Source organism: Struthio camelus, chromosome 2 (assembly GCF_040807025.1).
Source record: "Struthio camelus isolate bStrCam1 chromosome 2, bStrCam1.hap1, whole genome shotgun sequence".
Taxonomy (NCBI): Eukaryota; Metazoa; Chordata; class Aves; order Struthioniformes; family Struthionidae; genus Struthio; species Struthio camelus.
The window spans coordinates 26306619-26325462 of NC_090943.1; the positions used below are offsets into that span (position 1 = coordinate 26306619).

General features: G+C 41.8%; 1 protein-coding gene across 4 annotated transcripts in view; it reads left to right on the top strand.

Annotated features, from left to right (window-relative positions):
* The first annotated feature begins 1337 nt into the window (after window positions 1–1337).
* Window positions 1338–18844, top strand: part of CDK14 (cyclin dependent kinase 14) — a 325653-nt gene continuing 308146 nt past the window's right edge. For 2 of the 4 annotated variants that reach the window (XM_068934789.1, XM_068934788.1), the window contains exons 1-2: window positions 1338–1479; window positions 7773–7804. In XM_068934789.1, the coding sequence (XP_068790890.1) occupies window positions 1398–1479; window positions 7773–7804 (114 nt within the window). In that variant the 5' untranslated portion in view covers window positions 1338–1397. Of the gene's footprint in view, window positions 1480–2524; window positions 2648–7772; window positions 7805–18844 lie in introns of those variants that run through there. The other 2 variants (XM_068934786.1, XM_068934785.1) reach the window with 2 other exon arrangements.

Genomic DNA, 18844 nt, shown 5'->3' on the forward strand with positions numbered 1-18844 from the left:
GGCTAACACGTTTGAAGCCATATTACCTGGCTGTCCTTTAAGATGTAAGTGGACGCTAAGCCCAGGTTTCGACTTGAAGAGCTGGGTGCGTACTTAAGGCAAGGTGCCCTTTTTCTACCAGCCGTACCACAGCTACTCAACTATCATCCCACTCAACGCTAACCCAGAAATTAGGCCAAGAAGTCACCTTCCTGCATCGTCAAACCTACGCAGCTTGCCTTGGCCTCTGAACGTGCGGCGCCGGGCCTGGGGAGGGCAGCGGGCGCGCGGGCAGGCCTCGCTCGCTGCCCAGGCGCCGGAGGCAGCACGGGGCGGCCGTCGCGGCTGCCGGTGCTGGGCACAACGAGGCACACAACGAGGCCGCAGCGCCGCAGGCCGCGGGGTTGACAGTTCTTGCTGAACACTGCATATCTGTTCCCTAATCAACCGCTATCAAAAGCACCTTTGAGGCTACAAAGCCGCAAGCACCCTATTATAGTAATCCCCAGCGGAGGGCTGCCCCACACTGCTTTGCTTGGTGCGTGGTGGATGGCGAGGCCACGTTAATCCGGGGTTGCCCGTGCTGCGGCCGCGCTCGCGGTGTGCCAGCAGCAGGGCCCGGGCCGCCGCCCTGAAGGGACACAGGCCCCGCCGCCTCCGCCGCCCCGCTCGCTGCCCCCTCGGCCCGGCGCGGCCCCGCCGCCTCGCCCCGGCAGCCGCCGGCCCGGCCCGGCGGGGACAGCCCGGCGGAGGCGCCGCGGCGCGGTCGCGGCTGCCGGGCCCCGCCGCCGGCTCGGCGGGCGGAGAGGGCCGCCTCCTCCCGGCCGCGGCGCGGGGCTCCCCTGCCCGCCCAGGCTCCGCCTCCTCCTTTCTCTCAGCGCTTCTCCGCACCCCTCCCTCCCCGCCTCCCTCCCCGCCTCCCTCCCCGCCTCCCTCCGTGCCCGCACCCCCGCGCCGGACTTTCCTTTCACTCCTCCATCTCCCCTCCGCACTTTTCTCCCCCCCCCCCCGCCTCCCCGCCTCTCCTCCCTCCGTGCCCCTTCCCCGCTTCATTCCCCCGGCGCGTCTCGCTGTGGCCGGGGGAGCCCGGGGAAGGGGGGACGGGACGGGGCTATGAGCCGCGCGGCGGCTGCGGGGAGCCGAGCAGCTGCCGCGGGCACCACGTAGGGCGCCTTCGCGGGCGGGGCCGTCCCGTTGCCCGTCCCGCTGCCCTCGGCGGCCGCCCGGGCGCGGGGCGGGAGCCCCTGGAGCCGGGGAGGTCTCCCGCCTGCCCGCGGGGGCGGCGGCGCTCGGCGCGCGGCGGCAGGGGTGTCCGTTGGCCGGCGAGGCGCGGGGGGGGGCGGGAGCGGCGTGTGCCGTCGGGCCGCGGGCGCCCCGGGGCGGGGGCGGCGAGCCGGAGGGGCGCCCGCGTGTGTGACATGATCGACTCGCAGGCGGCCGAGAAGATCAGCAGGATGAAAAAGTTGCGGAGAACTTTATCGGAGAGCTTCAGCCGAATCGGTGAGTCCCGGCGGCGCCGGCCGTTGGCCCGCGCCGGCCGCTGGCGCTGCCCGTTGGCCTGAGGGGCCGCCGGGGGCGGCGGCGCGGCGAGGGGGCCGGGCGGGTCGCGGGCTGCGTGGCGGGCTGTCCCGCCTCGCTGCCCGTCCTCCCCGCTGCCCCGGCATCTCTCCCCGCCGTTTGGTTACCTGCGCAGGTATCTTGACTCCGCCGAGCAGTCTGGACCGAAAGACGGGGCTGTATGAGAAAAGGCTCTCTCTGCTTCTCGCCTGCCCATTATTTGTGTAGTGGCATGGTGGTATCCTATGCGTTGCAGAGGTGGAAACAACCGTGCTGTGCCAGGCTTTTCAAACGCTTCTTGTGAATGATGTTTGGAAAATAGCAAATATTTCCCGGCAATGTGTGCAACCCAGAGAGTACAGCATGCATCTGTAGTTGAACTGGCTTAAAATAGGCTAGAAAAAAACAAAGTAAAAATGAGAATTGTCCAGCCTGTCTCCATTGCCAAAGTGAAACCTTGACAAAAATATGGAAAAGCAAATTATTATTTTTGTTTTGATCTAGGTCTAGTTTTTTTTTGGTCAGGCTGCACATTCTTTTAAGTTGAGGCATGAGATGCTGAAGCAGATAACAGCGGATCAGTGATTTAGGAGGCTAGACAAAAGAAGCCTGTCTGTCATCTCCTGCTAAGTCCTGTCATTCTTTCAGTGACATAAAGCATGCTGAGAGAGTGTTATCCGAACAGGGTCCTGCTGAGCACGTCATCCCCTCATGCCACTGCATTGCGTTCGAGTTTGACACCAGTTTATTTTGCCTTAGGATTTGTTACTGAGAACAATGCCAAAGAGTCCTGGTACGCTTCAACTGATGTTTCCCTCGGTCTTTGGCACAGTGTCTTGCTTAGCTCTGTGTTCAGCGTGCTTGATCCCACTGATGGTGCAGCCATGCTGCTGAGCAGGGAGCCCCTCCACAGCACCTAGCCGGAAAAGGGCCCATCCCCAGCCCTGTCAGCTCCCTCCCTCTTGTCCCGCCAGAGCTTTTCCCTTGCAGTCATCTTGGGGATGGCGTTCTAGCCTCAGAGCTGCTTTGTGCTGGCGAGGGGAAGTGAAGTGCCTGTGCTGCAGTAATGAGCTGTGGCATGTGGTATTTTCTTGACGGTCTCATCAGGAAGGTGTGTTGAAGTACATGGGCGTTATAATTTTTCATGTGTTTGCTTATGCGATCAATGTATTACTTTAGCTTTTAATAACTTGTTCATATTTATAAAATAGAAGAAGAAATTATTTCAAGGGTATATGCCAAGTTTCAGTTCAGAAGTGAATATTAAGTCACAATTATATGTCCCTCCGTCCCCATGTGAAGATAGCTTTCAGCTGTAATCAATCTTAAGCTTGTAAAATGCATTTAATTATTTTTGATTAAAAAAAAAGAAAAAAGGGCAGCCAGGTATTTGGTCTGCTCTGTCACATGTTTGTGTGTGCATATAGGCACATAGAGACGCTCTTTGTCAATAGAACTATGGGAGGGTTTTACTAATGGTGCCAGTCATTAGCAAAGAAAATCTCTTGAATGAAGATGCTGCTTTATCATACCGGTGACAGTCCCATTAATGTCTTTTCAGTACCAAGGACTCTCTGCATGATAGTTTCTGCATGGTTTAATTGGCACTGTTGGGTGATCGTCTTTCTTCTTCATTTTCACAAGCTAAGAAACCTTTCAGTTTCCTTGGGAATTTTGGCCTGATTTTAGGGATACATATTGTTATGTTTTCCAGTTACGCTAGTTCGTTGTGTGCACAGCAGTGTAGGATGCGGTTGGTTGGCTGGTTTGTTTGTTTGTTGTGGTTCTTTTGTTATTAAAACTCAGCTGGTACTAGCAAGACTGTTCTGTCTTCAGATGGTCTAATATTTTGGCCATTATGCTGGTAATTGCACTTTGAGCCAAAAAATCTAATTTATCAGTATGGAGCTTGAACAGAGCCACTCCCTTATACCCAGAGCCACACATAAGCCCAACCAAAACAAACCTCTGTTTGAAAAACTCTAACTTGCATACCAGGAAATCCTCAGTTAAAACATGTGCTGTACTTAACTTGCATTTTTTAATGAAGGAGAAAAAACTAAAACCTCATTAGAAAAAAGTTTTAACTGTCTGGCTATTTGTCACTCTGGTTTTACACCTCTTTTAGGTAATGAGGCGTTCCTTGGTGAGATTAGCAAGTTATTACTTTAATATGTAGCTAATCTTGAACTTTCTGTCAATCATCTCTTCGGCTGTGGTTTGTCTATTATAAACAACTTTGTTGATCTTTTAACTTACCTGTTCTGCTGAAGTTTATGTTTTCATAGATTTAAGTACACAGCAGCATTATTGATATAATTGTAAAAACAATATGAGCAACAAAGATGATGTTTGAACCAAGTAAGTAATGAGTCAAACCTTCACATGCTACAGTAGGGAATGTCTAATAATCTTTCTAAGAATGGTAAGCCTTTTCTAGTCGTTCCCCTCACTCTCCTCCGATATTTTTGGTATCTGAGTTGCCAAATACAATTTTTTCCAATGCTATAAGGCCCCCTGATTTGGGTACCAGAGTTTATGTTATCCTGTTTGTTAAGAGCAGTGTAAATGAACCTTAATTATCTTTGGCTGTGTTCTTGTGCTAGGACATGTAACTTAATACTCAATGGACTACCTTCAGGAAAACTTTTTTCCTCACATAGTAGTCTTTTGTATTTTAGACACTGTATCAGCAATGACTTTAAGAAGTGATCATTTTTTTCCCCAGTGTGCAGCAGTATGCTAATTAATGGTTGAAGCTATTTCCCAAAAGAAGAAAAAACCCAAATGCATTATGTATTTCATTTTCAATACTTATTTATGGAAGTTCTGGAAATTCTCTCAGTACTTTTAGATAAAGGAGGAGGTGATCCTAAGATCAGCTTAGTTATCTCTGGAACAAGAGAAGGGCTGTTATTTGGTACCCCATAATTTGAAGTAGACTTGGCCCATTTTCTTAACTGTGATATGATGTATTTCAGCCACTACACCCAGAGACTGATAGAGAGAGGGTGATGTAGATCTGGCTGTATTAGGCATCCTCATCCTGTAAAATAATGATCTGGCCCATCATTGCTAGAGTACCTTTTGCTGGGCTGAAAACTGTCAGGCGTCAAATTCTCTGTCTCTGAGCATTCATCCTGAGCTAGTTGCAAGTCTGCTAAAGGATGATACAGGACTGTAGTGTGTTGGAAGAAACACATATGGCTCATGGTGCCAAACTGAAGTTCATATTCTGAAATTGTTACCATGCCTTTTTATTGCAGAAATTGTGCTCACAGCTCTAGAGAAATGAACTATTTTTGCAGATAATACACCCTTTCTACTATTACAAGTTTTCTGGTGTGACAAGGTGTGTAACCCTGTTTAAAAGCTAGCATATCACAAAGAAATTATATTACTAAGAATCTTAAAAATTTACAGACCTTTTTATTGATAGGTTTCTGGCAGTGTGTCCACTTGTCTGCAGACAGCCAAATTAGTTTACAAATTCTAATTTCCTTGCTTAGATAGTATCTAACTTCCTTGCTGATAGTCCATATAAATGAACACACTATATGGTAGGTTAAACAGCTTCTTGGGATGCAGTTGATTCATTGTTTATTTTAGGATTAAAACGTTTATTAGGTTGGTTCTTAGTTTTATACTTTGATAATTATGTAATTAAAATTAGTAGTCAGTAATTTTATAAAATTATCTCTGATATCTTTTAGTTATGTTACGAGTTCCTGACTATTTATTGCTAAAGTTAATGTAGTACCAAAATCATATTTGAGATCTTTTCAGTTCATGCCATTTGACTTCTGTTTTCTTATGCAAACTTTTCAGCCAAAAACTAACACCAGGGTGGAAAGAAAGAAAACACTGGTGAAGATTGCTTACAGTGCATTAAAAGCAGCCTGTAGCCGCTCTGGGAATCTAGTCTGTGCTTTGTTACTAGCTCCTCACTAAAACAAAGGTTATCTCCTCTCATCTCCTCTAATGTATGCTCACATAGCTCACATACCTAAGATAATGAGAAGTGCCTTTGTAAACAGTTTAATTTTTTAGCTCAGAAAGGTAGCTTTTTACTTTAAAAAGGATTGTTTTGATGACAAAACAACATGTTTATAATATCATTAGTTGCATAAAATATGCAGTTTTGATGATTTTTTGGAAGACTATGTAGTAAACTGTTCATTTCTGTACTGTTTATTAGTGATTTCAATCTGATGAAATAAGTGGCCAGAACTCTCATATTCCTATTTCTGAAGATTCTTAAAAAAACATTTCTGTTGAAGTTAGAAGTCAGAGTAAAGAAAACCGGAATATACAGTGGTCAAACGTTATCATTTCTTGTTGTTCTATTATATTGTTAGTTTTGTTTGGTTATCTGTTGTTTGATTATTCCTGGAATCTTTTGGTCATGTGAAAATCTCGAGTTGTGTTAAGGGAGAAAAGCTTGTCAGCATGACCTAGGTGTGCTGTATACTATATTTATAGCTTGTATGTCATTGTGACCTGAAAGGTAAATAAAGAGATCTAAACATGTGTTTTTTAACAACTATTGTACTTTTTTTTTATTGTTGTTGGTTTTTGTCCTGCCTCATAATTTGGGAGACTGGCAGTCTGAAAGTGTTTTGTCTGGCCTTCCAAACCATAAAAATGCATTTCGAGATAAAAATGTACAATGCATGCTTCCATCTCCTCAGCAAAACCCCAGGTTTTTGTTATTGAGCATAAATTCTAGATGAGTAATCGTAAAACACTAGTCTTCAAAGATTTGAGGGAAGACATGTTTTATGTCCCAAAGAGCTGGCAATATGAAGGCAAACAAAGGCTGGAATGTCAGTACTTTTCCATACAAGTAAAAATGTGGTTTGCGACTTGCTGCCAATCGCAGCAGTTGTAGAGCTGAAAAACTTCTTGCAATGGTGTCCTATGACAGTGGTAAGGCAGATGCAGGCTCACCTGCCTGAATTATGCCTGTCTTACAACTTCTGCAGTTATGCCTTTTCGAAGCTAAAACGCTTTTGCTTCTGAAGACTGTGTTTAGGATAGAGAGTGGTTTAGAAACTACTAGTGATTCAAAGGCAGAAGGAGCACTTAAGAGGAAAGAAACCACTGACGTCCAGATCCTCAAAGGTGTTAGGCACTTGGTGTTTATCTCCTACTGAAATTAATGGGTTTTAAGTGTAAGAAACAATATACTACTTAAATATTCAAGAGGGAACCTTCTGGAGCAGCAGTATCTGAACGCATCATCCAGGCTACCTCCTCTAGTTGCATATTCTTTCTCATTGTAACAGCAAAACATTGCTCAATTTTTCTCTTTCCTGCGGCTAGTTACTTTGTGCTCATTGAAATGCAGTAGAGATAACTACTCATTATTTAAATTGAAATAAAAATAGTGTAATAATAATGGTAATAATAGTTTAGCTTATTTTAACTTTTCCAGAGAGGTCAACAAATAGCAAATTTGGGTAGCAGTATGCAAAGCACAGTCCCTGGATGTTCTCTTTGTGGTGTGTAGATGAAAACAAAATAAACAGTCCTTTACTTGCAGACTAACCCAGTTCCAGTGATGTTTTGGAGAAATTAATTTTGTTTACATTTCTAGTAAAGACACCCAGGATGCTAAAGGAAAAAGTTTAAACAGATTAATCTTTGCTACAGTTTCAAAACTATTCATATCTTTTTCACTTTACCACTTCACATGACAAGTTTGCTCTGTCTTCATTCTGCCTTTTCTGTTGGTGGTGTGGAAGTTACCTGATCATGTGCAAGCTAGCAGTAAAGGAGGACAGAAATCTCTTCTGCTGTAATGTAAATCATATATTATAAAAAAATGCCTGCTACAGTGCGTAGTGTGTTGTAAAGATTTAGTACTATACAAACAGAATGCATAGTTAGGTGTTTATAAACCTTCGTTTTATGAAGTTCAGTCAGACTCTCTACACAGTATTTTCACGCTCATTAGGAATTAAAATAAACTTGTGGACTTTTATTTTCTTTAACCTGAGAGGATAATGTTTTTCATAAATATGTAAATTCCATTTCTTGGAAGCACGCTGTGCAGTGCTACATTCCATGTACAGTTTCATAGTTTGATTATAAAATTGTTATTCAGGCCAGCATGTTCCTTCCTAGTCTAACAGGAAAATGTTGCTCCATTTTTCTCTTTCCTTGTGTTAGTTACTTTGTGCTCATTGAAATGCAGTGCAGATAACTATTTCTTTTTTCCTTTTATTTTAAAGCCTTGAAGAAAGAAGATACCAGCTTTGATGAGGTAGGTTAAATATCTTTGTACCTTATCTAGTTCAGCTATGTCTAACTAATGCTGAAAAGAGCTGTTAGTAGTGTTACCACATAGGTACATGTTAATGCATATATATTACTTGAATGTATTTTCATTTTCCAAGTAACTACCAGATGAATTTGTTTACCTGAAGGCTCTGAATGGAATGCTTGCTTCTTGTATGTAATGAAGTTGAATTTTGTAAGAAAAGCATTCGTATAAAAAATGTTATAGGCAGAGAAAATACTTTAGAGACCTTTACGCAAAGTAATTCTCAGAATTGTAGATCTGTACTGTAATAGACAATAAAAAGCATCTCTCCTGAGAGATCACCTTACATAAAGTGCTGCTGCATTGGCTTCCTGGTATTTGCTGAATATCTCAGCTGAGATAGGAAGCAATGGTGGATACTTTTTATGGAACTTAAAAAAAACCCCTCAACACCAACAAACTAACAGCTAGCTGTATAGGTGAAACTGATATTTGATTATTCTGTGGACAGGTTGGGGCCTTCTCATATCTGCAACGTGATACAGAGCTTAATTTGTAAAACACCCTGCACACAATTTGTGCTGACTTTTACTTATGATAGGCCTTATTTAGAGGGTCAGGTCAATGTGAGTTGTCCTGCAGCAAAGTTTACGCAGTAACAGGTGTAGATCTCGGTATGGTTAGCTGTCAGTATTGTGGTCAATGCTTGCTATATTGCCCTCAACCACCACAGCTAGAAACAAATAGTAATATTTCCATGTACTGATGTTACGCTTCGGGCATTTCTGTGTCTTCTACACTGCACTCAGTAAGTTAAAATCTTGGCTGATTAAAGCTAGATAGTTACTGTGTAATGCCAGATTCGAAAATAAATAAGTGATGATGTAATGTCCTTGGTGTTGCATGAAATTGGACTTCATCTCTTTTTAAACAGATCACACTGAATTTTAGCCCCTCTGCTCAGATTCAGTAGTAGTGGTAGGAATGGTCTGTGCTTTTCTGATGCGTGTTGTAGAGAATTCTAAGTCAGCTTGACCCCTTCTCAGGGAGTGTATTAGGCTCTAGAGTAAAGATCCTGGAGTTGGACTGTTTTCAGAAACTGTCAGATCACTCAGTGGTCCTGACTGTAGTAGTTCTGTTAAGATTCTTAGAATGTGATTCTTCTGTAAAAGTTGCAGCTGTGTTCGTAAGTGGTTGGTAGACTCTGAATCATTATTTTACAAATCTGATTTCTTTCTGTCCGGTACTTTCTTCTGAAGCCTTCAGTGGTATATCTGTGTTACAAACTACCCCAAAATTAACTTCTATTAGACTCGATACAGATTTTGGAAGGATGAAAATTCGTCTATTAAGAGTTTAAAAAATGCTATATTACAAAGCTGGCAATTTTTCTGTCTCCTCCCCTTACCTTTCCCAGGATTGTTTGTCTGCAGGTTGTATGTATTTTCTTTAGTGCTGGCTTTCTGTTTGAATGAGAGACAACTCCAGCAAATTCGCTATTTAAATTCAGGGTTTTTTGAAAAAATATTTATTTCAAATGTGTTTCTAGTGGAATGTGACAGATCATTCATGTGAGTTACTGCATTGGTAGCAAGACAAGGCTGGTGGAAAGGATACGCAAAAGAATTTTCTTCTGTCTCCTGTAAATATGGAAGAGCTTGATGTGATGTTGTTGTCATCTGTTCCACAGTTTTATATGACACTTCCTAGAAGAAAGAAAAGTGTGCTTACATTTTTTGTTGTTATCCTTGCTGATCTCTTCAAGCGCAGTAAAACGATTCTTGGCAATTATCTAGCTGAAAGTATGAATCAAAGAATGGGCTGTACCACGTATCACTTATTTCCGTTCTTTTCAAACATCCTTCGAGCCAGAATATAAAACGGTCTTTAGTAACAACAGTATACCTGATTATAATGACACATCCTTCCAAGAGAGAGAATGTTTGCAAGCAGAGGAGTGAGCACATTTGTTGGTCTCACAAGGCTATCCTGAAACATGTTATTAAAACCATTCCGTGATGTAAAATGAAAGAAGTCTAATTTTCTGGCTAGTATACATACTGTTGAGAAACAAGGGGTGAAGTTATTAAGATAAGAGAGAGGAGGTAGTTACCAAGCGCTGTTTTGCCTCAATTTCTTTGGTCTCTTATTATGAAAAATGATATGGGCCACCATTGAAACTTGAATTGTGTTTAACAAGCAACATTTTCTCCCTATATAGTGGAAAAAATACTCTTTTTATCCTTTCATGGTGCTGAAAGATGCTGCATATTATTATTATTGTTATTATTTTTTTTTGCAATGCATGATTCCCATTTCCTGCGGGGAAATTGGCATATGAAGTAGGGCTTGAACAAGTAGCGATGAACTTAGGAACTAATACCTCAGTAGAGAAGGAGAACAACTCCCGGTTTTTAGCCTTTTAAATTGCCATCAAAGTACCTAGTAGAAAAAGCAGGACAGCAGGGACTTGAAATTTCTGAGAGTTAAGGAAAATAGAGTGAAGGAGAAGACGACCTTTCTGAAGCTGCAAGGTTTGGGTTTGTAGCCAAGTCAGTTGTCAGATTATTATGCACATTCTAGACATTGCATCTAGCACTTAGTGAGCTGTTCACTGGATCTTATTCAACCTGTTTTACACGAGGACACAGTAGCTCTGAAGTGTACCACAGTGTGGCAAATCTTCCTTTGAAGAGAAAGTCCTAGAAATTAAGATATCAAACATGGCAGGCAAGTGTATCACATAATTGCTTTCTGTGGGATATGGCATTAATCCCTCTAGTAAATTAACACCAAAAAAGTCATGAACAGCAAAGCCTATGAGTGAATTATGTGGCATTTACATCATAAATGGATTAAACTTCCTATCTCAGACCTAGAAAATATTTTGATTTCTTCCAGAAGTGTTTTAGGGATCTTTGTGGTACATTTAGACCTGCCCGTAAGCTTAGAGCACAAGAATAACACAAAGGAGTAGTGTAGAGTTTGTCACTTCTTTGTACCTGCTGTTATGTAGCTTTCATTAAACTTTAAATGAAAAAAATCTTGTCTGTAGATACTTACTATCCTTTACTTCAGTTCTTGAGAACACTTGAATTAATGTGGAATTTCAGTCCGCTGCCTGACTACCTTCTTGAGAGCTTATGACATCTTATGGCTTACATGAAAAACTAAGTAGGATACAGACCTCTTTTTGTATTGCCTTATATTCAAAGCAGCAAAGAAGCTTTTTTTTAAAAAAAACCGTTTGCCTGTTCCTTTTTGACATGCAAGTCTTTACTAGCTACATTGTTGCAACTGGAGCATGATGGACTGTTGCAATACCTACTCAAACCAGTGGAAAAATTTTCATTGGTTTCAATGGTCTGTGGATTGGGTTCTTTTATCATGAAATATCTAATTGAAATGGGGGGAGGGCGGAGACACAACTGTTCTTGCCTGTTTTCAAGGTTAGTTTATTTTAGTGGGGGACAGTAAAGCACAATATTTCTTCTCTTGTGTCCCAAAATGTTGTTACCTGCTCTCTGAAGAAAGCAAACTGCAACATAAAACTGCCCTTCTTTTCTAAGCAACCTAGAGTAAACCTAAGGAACTGCCTTTCTTTCTGATTGTAGGTTCTGGCATGGAAAGCGTCTTGTTCATTCTTTTAGGCAAAACATTGACAACAGAGGGATTATGTGCCATTTACTGTGTCATATCTACTCTGGACAGCAAGATAAATGATAAACATCTCTGAGGAATAGTGTGACATGCAACAAGCTGTTTATAACAAATGCTTGGCCCATGAATGCTTGGCCCATATCTTAGTTGTGCTCAAGTAGTTTTTGCTCTGTCATAAGTTTAGAGTAATAACTTCTAACTGCAGGATTGCTTTGATGTGTTTGGACCTTTAGTTTGACAGGTACTATGGAATTTGTCCAGTATGTCGTAATGATGGAACTATTTTTTTGTTCACTCAGGTGAATGGGATCAAGACCAGTAATGTGTGGCTGAATTGCACCATATTTATTGGAATGACACCCACTGTTCCTACCATAACTAATCTCATCACAACTCTGGTAACCTGTTCCTTTGGTTACCTACTTGCTTTATTTCTAAACTGTTGTACAAGTCAGTCTCTAGCTGTTTGTTCTTGTCCGTCTCTTGTTAGTGTTTTCTCTAAGCACTTAAATGATTTAAGATCTTAAGTTGTATGTATAATACTAAGTAAGCTAATATCAATATCATAATGAAATCAAATCCATATAATCTTAAGCCTCAAAATCGATATGAATTGCTAGGATTGTTGCCTTATGTGGTGCAGGAGCACCTCAGAGAAGTTACTATTGATTGGCATCTTTAGGAAATCAGGATTCTGTGGTTGTCCCTGCTACACACGTAATACCTTCTAGCTCCACGCAGTAACCTTGAAGTTGGTCAACCTAGAAGCATCCAGTCAACAACCTAGAAGCTTGATGAAAGCGTGTAGCTGGCTGAAGGATGGAGATAAGAATCTCTTCTGCTGGAAAAGCTGGAATGCAGGATATTAGAGAATCAGTGTGGAAGAGAAATACTGTGAATAATCTATCTTCAGGAAAATCCTTAGGATTCATCTACTCCCTACCACATTGAGAGACTCCAACTATGAGGAAGCTGAATTTCATTTATTCTGCTACATATGGAACAACTTGTGTGTGTTTAAAGTGGAAGCATGTGAAAGGGGAAGGAGTCCTGCCAGGCTATTGCTTGATTCTGTAATGCACTCTCCCTTGCTCTCGCGCTCCCTTGCTCTCGCGCTCCCTTGCTCTCGCGCTCCCTTGCTCTCGCGCTCCCTTGCTCTCGCGCTCCCTTGCTCTCGCGCTCCTGCTTGCTCACTCTCTCAAAAACCAAACACACACACACAGAAACAAAAGGCTATTCTTTTTGTGGGATGTTGTCATGAAAAATGTCATAGTTTAAAGGAAGCCCGTCTCTGAACCAGAAAGCTTGCCGAGAAAAAGTTTTGAACTTGAAGAGTTAAAAGAAGTGATATATAATAGGAAAAAAGTGGAGCTCTAATGAACAAAAAAAGGGGAATTTAAATGCAATAATATGCGATAATGACAAGAGGCACCTAATATGCTAAGTAACATTTGTGTGGTTTTTTTGTGTGTGTGTTTTTTTTCCAAGTTTTTAAAGTAAGTTGCTCAGGAGAGGAGTGCAGGTGAGAAGTATAGATATGCAACTATATTGTTACTTCCTCCTTCTGGAGGACAGGAGCTGGGTTACAGGAGCCTTCTCCCCAGCCCTTTTTTTCCAATAAAGACATGGAGGAGAAAGGAGAAATTTTGCCCTTTTGGGACTTAGTGTTACTTTTTGTAGGATTGTTGAATAGAGTTTGGTTGAATAGAGAGCTGGGCGGAGAGGAACTTCATGAAGTTCAACAAAGGCAAGTGCAAGGTCCTGCCCCTAGGCAGGAATAATCCCATGCACCAGTACAGGCTGGGGGTTGACCTGCTGGAAAGTAGCTCTGCCGAGAAGGACCTGGGAGTGCTGGTGGACAACAAGTTAAACATAAGCCAGCAGTGTGCCCTTGTGGCCAAGAAGGCCAATGGGATCCTGGGGTGCATTAGGCAGAGTGTTGCCAGCAGGTGGAGGGAGGTGATCCTGCCCCTCTCCTCAGCCCTGGGGAGGCCTCCCCTGGAGTCCTGTGTCCAGTTCTGGGCTCCCCAGTACAAGAGAGACATGGCACTGCTGGAGAGAGTCCAGCGGAGGGCTACCAAGATGATTAGAGGGCTGGAGCACCTCTCCTATGAAGAAAGACTGCAAGAGCTGGGCCTGTTCAGCCTGGAGAAGAGAAGATTGAGAGGGGATCTCATCAATGTGTACAAGTATCTGAAGGGGGGGTGTCAAGAGGATGAGGCCAGCCTCTTCTCCGTGGTGCCCAGCAACAGGACAAGAGGCAACGGGCAGAAACTGAACCACAGGAAGTTCCATCTGAACCTGAGAAAAAACTTCTTCACTGTGAGGGTGACTGAGCATTGGAACAGGTTGCCCAGAGAGGTAGTGGAGTCTCCTTCCCTGGAGATATTCAAAACCCGTCTGGATGTGATCCTGTGCAATATGCTCTAGAGGCCCCTGGCTGAGCAGGGAGGCTGGACTAGATGATCTCCAGAGGTCCCTTCCAACCTAAACGATTCTATGATTCTGTGATTCTGCCTCACTCCAGGAGGACTTAAAAGTATGCGATTGGTGTGTGATAGCCTTTGGGAAAAACCTGTAATACAGATGGTTTTGGAAGCTTACTTTCTTATGTGGGGTAGTTCTTGAGTGGTCAAGATACTGTGAAATCATTACAAGCCATGGCTTGGTTGTCTGCTTCTTGATTACTTCATTTATATTTAGGAAGCAGTAGCCTGATGGCTACTGAACTACTTTATGTGGTGGAGAATTTCCAGAGAAGTGGCTGGAATAAGTGTTGTATGGGTAAGGTAGAAGATGGTAGGCAGGTGGTCTGAAAACCTTTGAGTAAGAGGTTATCTGTAGCCTTGACTCCGGTAGGGTATGTGGTAGTTTTGGTGCAGTTCTCAGTCAGTTACAAACTGACTAAAAACTGATGGGAAGGGGATTTAGGAAGTACTGCTAGGAGAAAACTAAAATCTGTTTTGGAAAGCAAAGAGAAGCATAGGTGTCAAAGTAGCGTCTAAAGAAAACTAAGGAGTTGGGTCAGAAAATCTTTGTCTGGTGATGTAAGCAAGTTTGCCAAATGTGTAGCAGTGTGGTGAAAGTGTCTTGAGAGCTGGGTCCATTCAGATACGTGTTCCAAAGTAAAAGAGAGGAAACATAATTCCAGGCAGAAGATAATATTGGAAACTGCAGCTTGTGAAGTGTTACCTGGGGCACAACACAGGCAAAAACTCTTGTGGGGAAAGGTAAAAACTTAAAAACGTAATCTGATGCTTTCTGCAGGAAGCCCATCTACATTTATGTAATTCAGATTCACAAAAAGGAATAGTGGTCTTAGTGCCAGGTAGCGATATTTCCAACCTACCACCTTTGGGAGAGAGGAAGAACAGGGTGACGTCTCATCAGCCTTTCTGTTACATGGAAGATGCCTGGGAGATGGCTTGGTGGGTTCGTTTGCTTACCTCTCCTGTCTCCACTTTTCTCCCCCTGCATACTGTTGCTTATACTACTGAGGATCTGGTCTTGGTCCAGCACTTCCCTAGAGGCAGGTGGCTTAGAGGCTAGCTTGCCTGCAGATTTGCAGATAGCTATTGCCATGTGCCAGTGTCTGAGACCAGTCTAGTGAAGTGTGAATCTGACTCATGTCATCAGTTCTTCGGACTGTTGTGCAAAGGGAATACCTGTGTATTTGTAGCTTGATGGTATAAACACTTCAGTCCTTACAAAGTCATTCTCAGCTGCTTAAACCTCTTCAGCTGAACCAGGGAATAATCTTTCCTCTTGATGTGGACTGACAGTAGCATTAGTAAATGTGTTCAGGTGACTGTCAGAATGAAGAGGATGGAGCGGAGCAAATATTGCTGTTCTGCTACAGCATGGCAATGTCTTATTTGATTAGCTGTGTGACATGTGGTTATCATCAGTTTGTAAAAATACTTGTTTGTGAAACTTGCTGTGGCTTAAAAACACCCCTAGGACCGCCTCTCAGAATTATGAATATTCTTTGGTTTATATGGTTAATAAGGGTTTCCTGTCATTTTGCTGTGCTGCGTTGCATGTGGAAGAAAGCAGGATTCTGGATAACATGAGACACTAAAGAATCAGGACTAGGTGACTGTCATGCAAGTTAATAATTAATTGACAGGTGGCAGGAAAGCTAGGAAGCAAAACTAACTGGAGAGTGACTGTTCTGATGTGTCCAGCTTTAAGGCTTTGAAGCAGAATCAGTGGCTATTTGGAAGGTTTTCAGATTTACTTGAGTGACCTTTTATTCATTCAGAACAGGAATTGTTTTCTGTTTATGTTGGCGGGTAACCTCGTTTTAAGAAACCCGAGTTTGAGAACTTGTTTCTCTCGTGTTCGGGGAAGAGTTTTTATATCAGAGCATCACTTAAATTTGTTGAGCAGCAGAAGTTTACCTAGAGTGGTTTGACTTTTTGTCTCAGCCACTGATATGCTAAGTTGTGTGTTCTAACTGGCACGTTCTGCAGCAACTCATCCAGTTACCTTTCAAAAAGTTTATAGTATTTCAATGGGTAAGAAGAAATAGTTAAATCAGTTGTAAATTTGAAACTGCTTACTCCCCTTTTCTGCCTTCCCCTGCCATATGGATACTGAATGGAAGAAGGCTTTATGTCACTAGTTGAAATCTGTGTTGCTTAATTTTCCTTTGAAAGCAGATGAACTTTGTGGGAGGCTCAACCTCAAGTCTTAAAGATAAGCTTGAGTGATTCAGATTATTTCAAAATAAATTATGGGAAACTGTAAAAATAGTAGTTTTTTTCTTGTTTTTTAAAGAGAGAGGGAGAAAAAATTCCTTGCTTATTACCTGAAAACGTGTTGTAACATCTTGTAGACCCTTCTATGTTTAGGAGTTTTGGAAGAACAGATTTGGTAGGGAGGTGTTTCTTCTCACCACACAGCAGTACAGTGAAATCGTGTTGCAAAAAGGAGATGAACTCTACTAGTTGCTGTTTTCTGGTTTGAAGCAAAGGAGCAGAAGTTGATCTGAATCTACATCTCTGGCAGTGATCTTGTGAGGATCTGGCCACACTGTTGAAATATTAAAGCTGTAACCTTTGTTCTGACCAGCAGACAGATGTTTTAGATATCAGAGAAGCATTGCAAAATGAGAGGAATTTTCAGGCCTACTTTTCTCACTCATGCATGCATTTTTTCATGTTGGATGTTCCTGTGGATCAAGTGAGAGGGTATATGCATTCCAGAGACTTGGAATCTGAATGTGGACTGTTAATATTTGGAACTATGCTTGTATGTTAACCTGGCTGTTTTCTTGGGATACGTGGGATGTAGTAATTTATTAATTGCTTAAATGAAGTAGAGTAATGAAACAATGTATGCTACATACTGAATCAGTAGCATCTTGTTCTTGACCTTGCTGGCCAGTGTCCCAGTTGCGAGACAAGGAGTAATCCTGTAACTCGCTTGATGAGTCCATCTTTTCTGCGTTCCTTGTGCTCAGTCTTTATTGCTTGCCTTTTTTTTTCCCCCCCCTTCTTCCAAGCTGCAATACTAACATCCATATGAATATATTTAAATGTTCTTCTTGTAGAGTAATCTAAATGAAACTGTTTTCTGTCTACTTTTTAACTTTTATGAGAAATTCTACATGTGTGATGCCTTCTCTTCGGTGTCTTACAGTGTCACTCACATCTCTATGTTTGAAGGATTCAATCCACAGTAACCAATGGTCTGAATCAATTGATATCTCCTGCTATTTATATGGAAGGGGTAAGAAGGAGGAGAGACTGCAGGTTATCACCAGGTTATTTAAGCAAAATAGAGTTTGTATACACAAAACAATGTTATTTTAGTAATATTAAGGATTACAGCTTATTGTCTTACAGCCTTACAGCTCTTTTTCTCTCTATATATTCTAGTATGTGTTTACCCCTTTTCTCTTTTAGTAAAGCATTCTACTTTAATGACAGTTGAGTCACAGTCTTGCTAGTACTTCTATTCTTTTCAGGTATGACAATTCTCTTTATAGGGTTTGATAATTCAAACTTCTATATAATAGATTATTTAAATGTGAAATATTGGAAATGATTTACTAACTCGAAATGAGAGTTTTATCGTTCTAGAATCCTGCTGAAAATTTAGTGGTCTTGCCACTGTCAGATCTTGCCACTGTCATTTTTTCACTAAGGGGGCATGTAATGTTCATTAGCAACAATTCAAAATAACAACTGGGATTGTTTGTACTTGGTTTGTCCTGAGCTAGTTAATTAATCAGAATTAAGCTTCTCTGTAGGATCTGGATTTTTCACCTTTTTCAATCTTAAGAAATAAAAGCAAAGTGACTAGCTTTAGATATTACTCTGTGTTTTGTAAGACAGGAAAACAAGTGGCTCAAGAATTTTTTTCCCTATTGTCACATACTTCATAAGGTTTTTTGTTTTTTTGTATGTGAACTTTCACTTAGTTTTTAGCCTGTTACAAAAAGATTTTCTTCCATGTAAATGTGTTTGAGGGAGTTTTCTTTCTTCTTTTAGGGAGGGTAAAATGAATTTCTTATTACCAGTGGATTCTTAATTGTATGGAATCACACTCAGCACTATTTTACTTATAATTATTCTTTGATTACCTTTTCCTTCAGTGAAACTAGACAGCATACACAGTCAGACTAAGGCATGGATTGAGGCCACAGTGATCCTGAAATTGTACCTGAGGCTGGCTTCATGCTGTTCTTGCATTTGTTTTCTGACTTTCATCTTGGAAATTCAGCAGTCTGAAGAAATTTGTTTGAGGTCACTTGCTATGATTAGTTAGGTCATATATGCCCTTCAGATTTGAAATCTGGGAAATTTTCTGTTATCCAAAGTATGCTGCAAAAAATGTTGTTGAGACTAGAAGATGTTTGTTGGTTCATACTATTTTACTTAAGTTAAGACCCTCTCAGCTAAAGTGTTTTTCCTTGCTGTTTTGTTAGGCAGTTATAGAAGGCAGCTTAGAGAAGAGTATACTGAAAGTCATACCCAACCTAATTGGTGTCCCTTGGCTTTTATCTTCACCTCCCTGTTAACATACAGCAATTGTTGCTTCCTAACACAGAAACAAGATTTTTCACACATGTAATTATTTTTGGGAAGTTCTTCTGTTACCTTATCCCCCTCTCAAAGTATGGGACTGGTTTCTCCAGCCACTTCTGTATGTTTTGGAATTATTAACCCTCTTATTGTAACTGTTTCTGGTTTCATTTTACTTATTTTTATCCAGTAATGTGACTAAAACTGCATCATTGCCCACATACAGTCTCTGTAGCTGTCAGTTAACTCTTAGGCATACAGTTCTTTGATTTCTTCTTTTTTTTCCTGTCTTATGCTGTTTTATTTATAGCTTAGTCTCAGCTGAATTAACAATATTCACCATTTC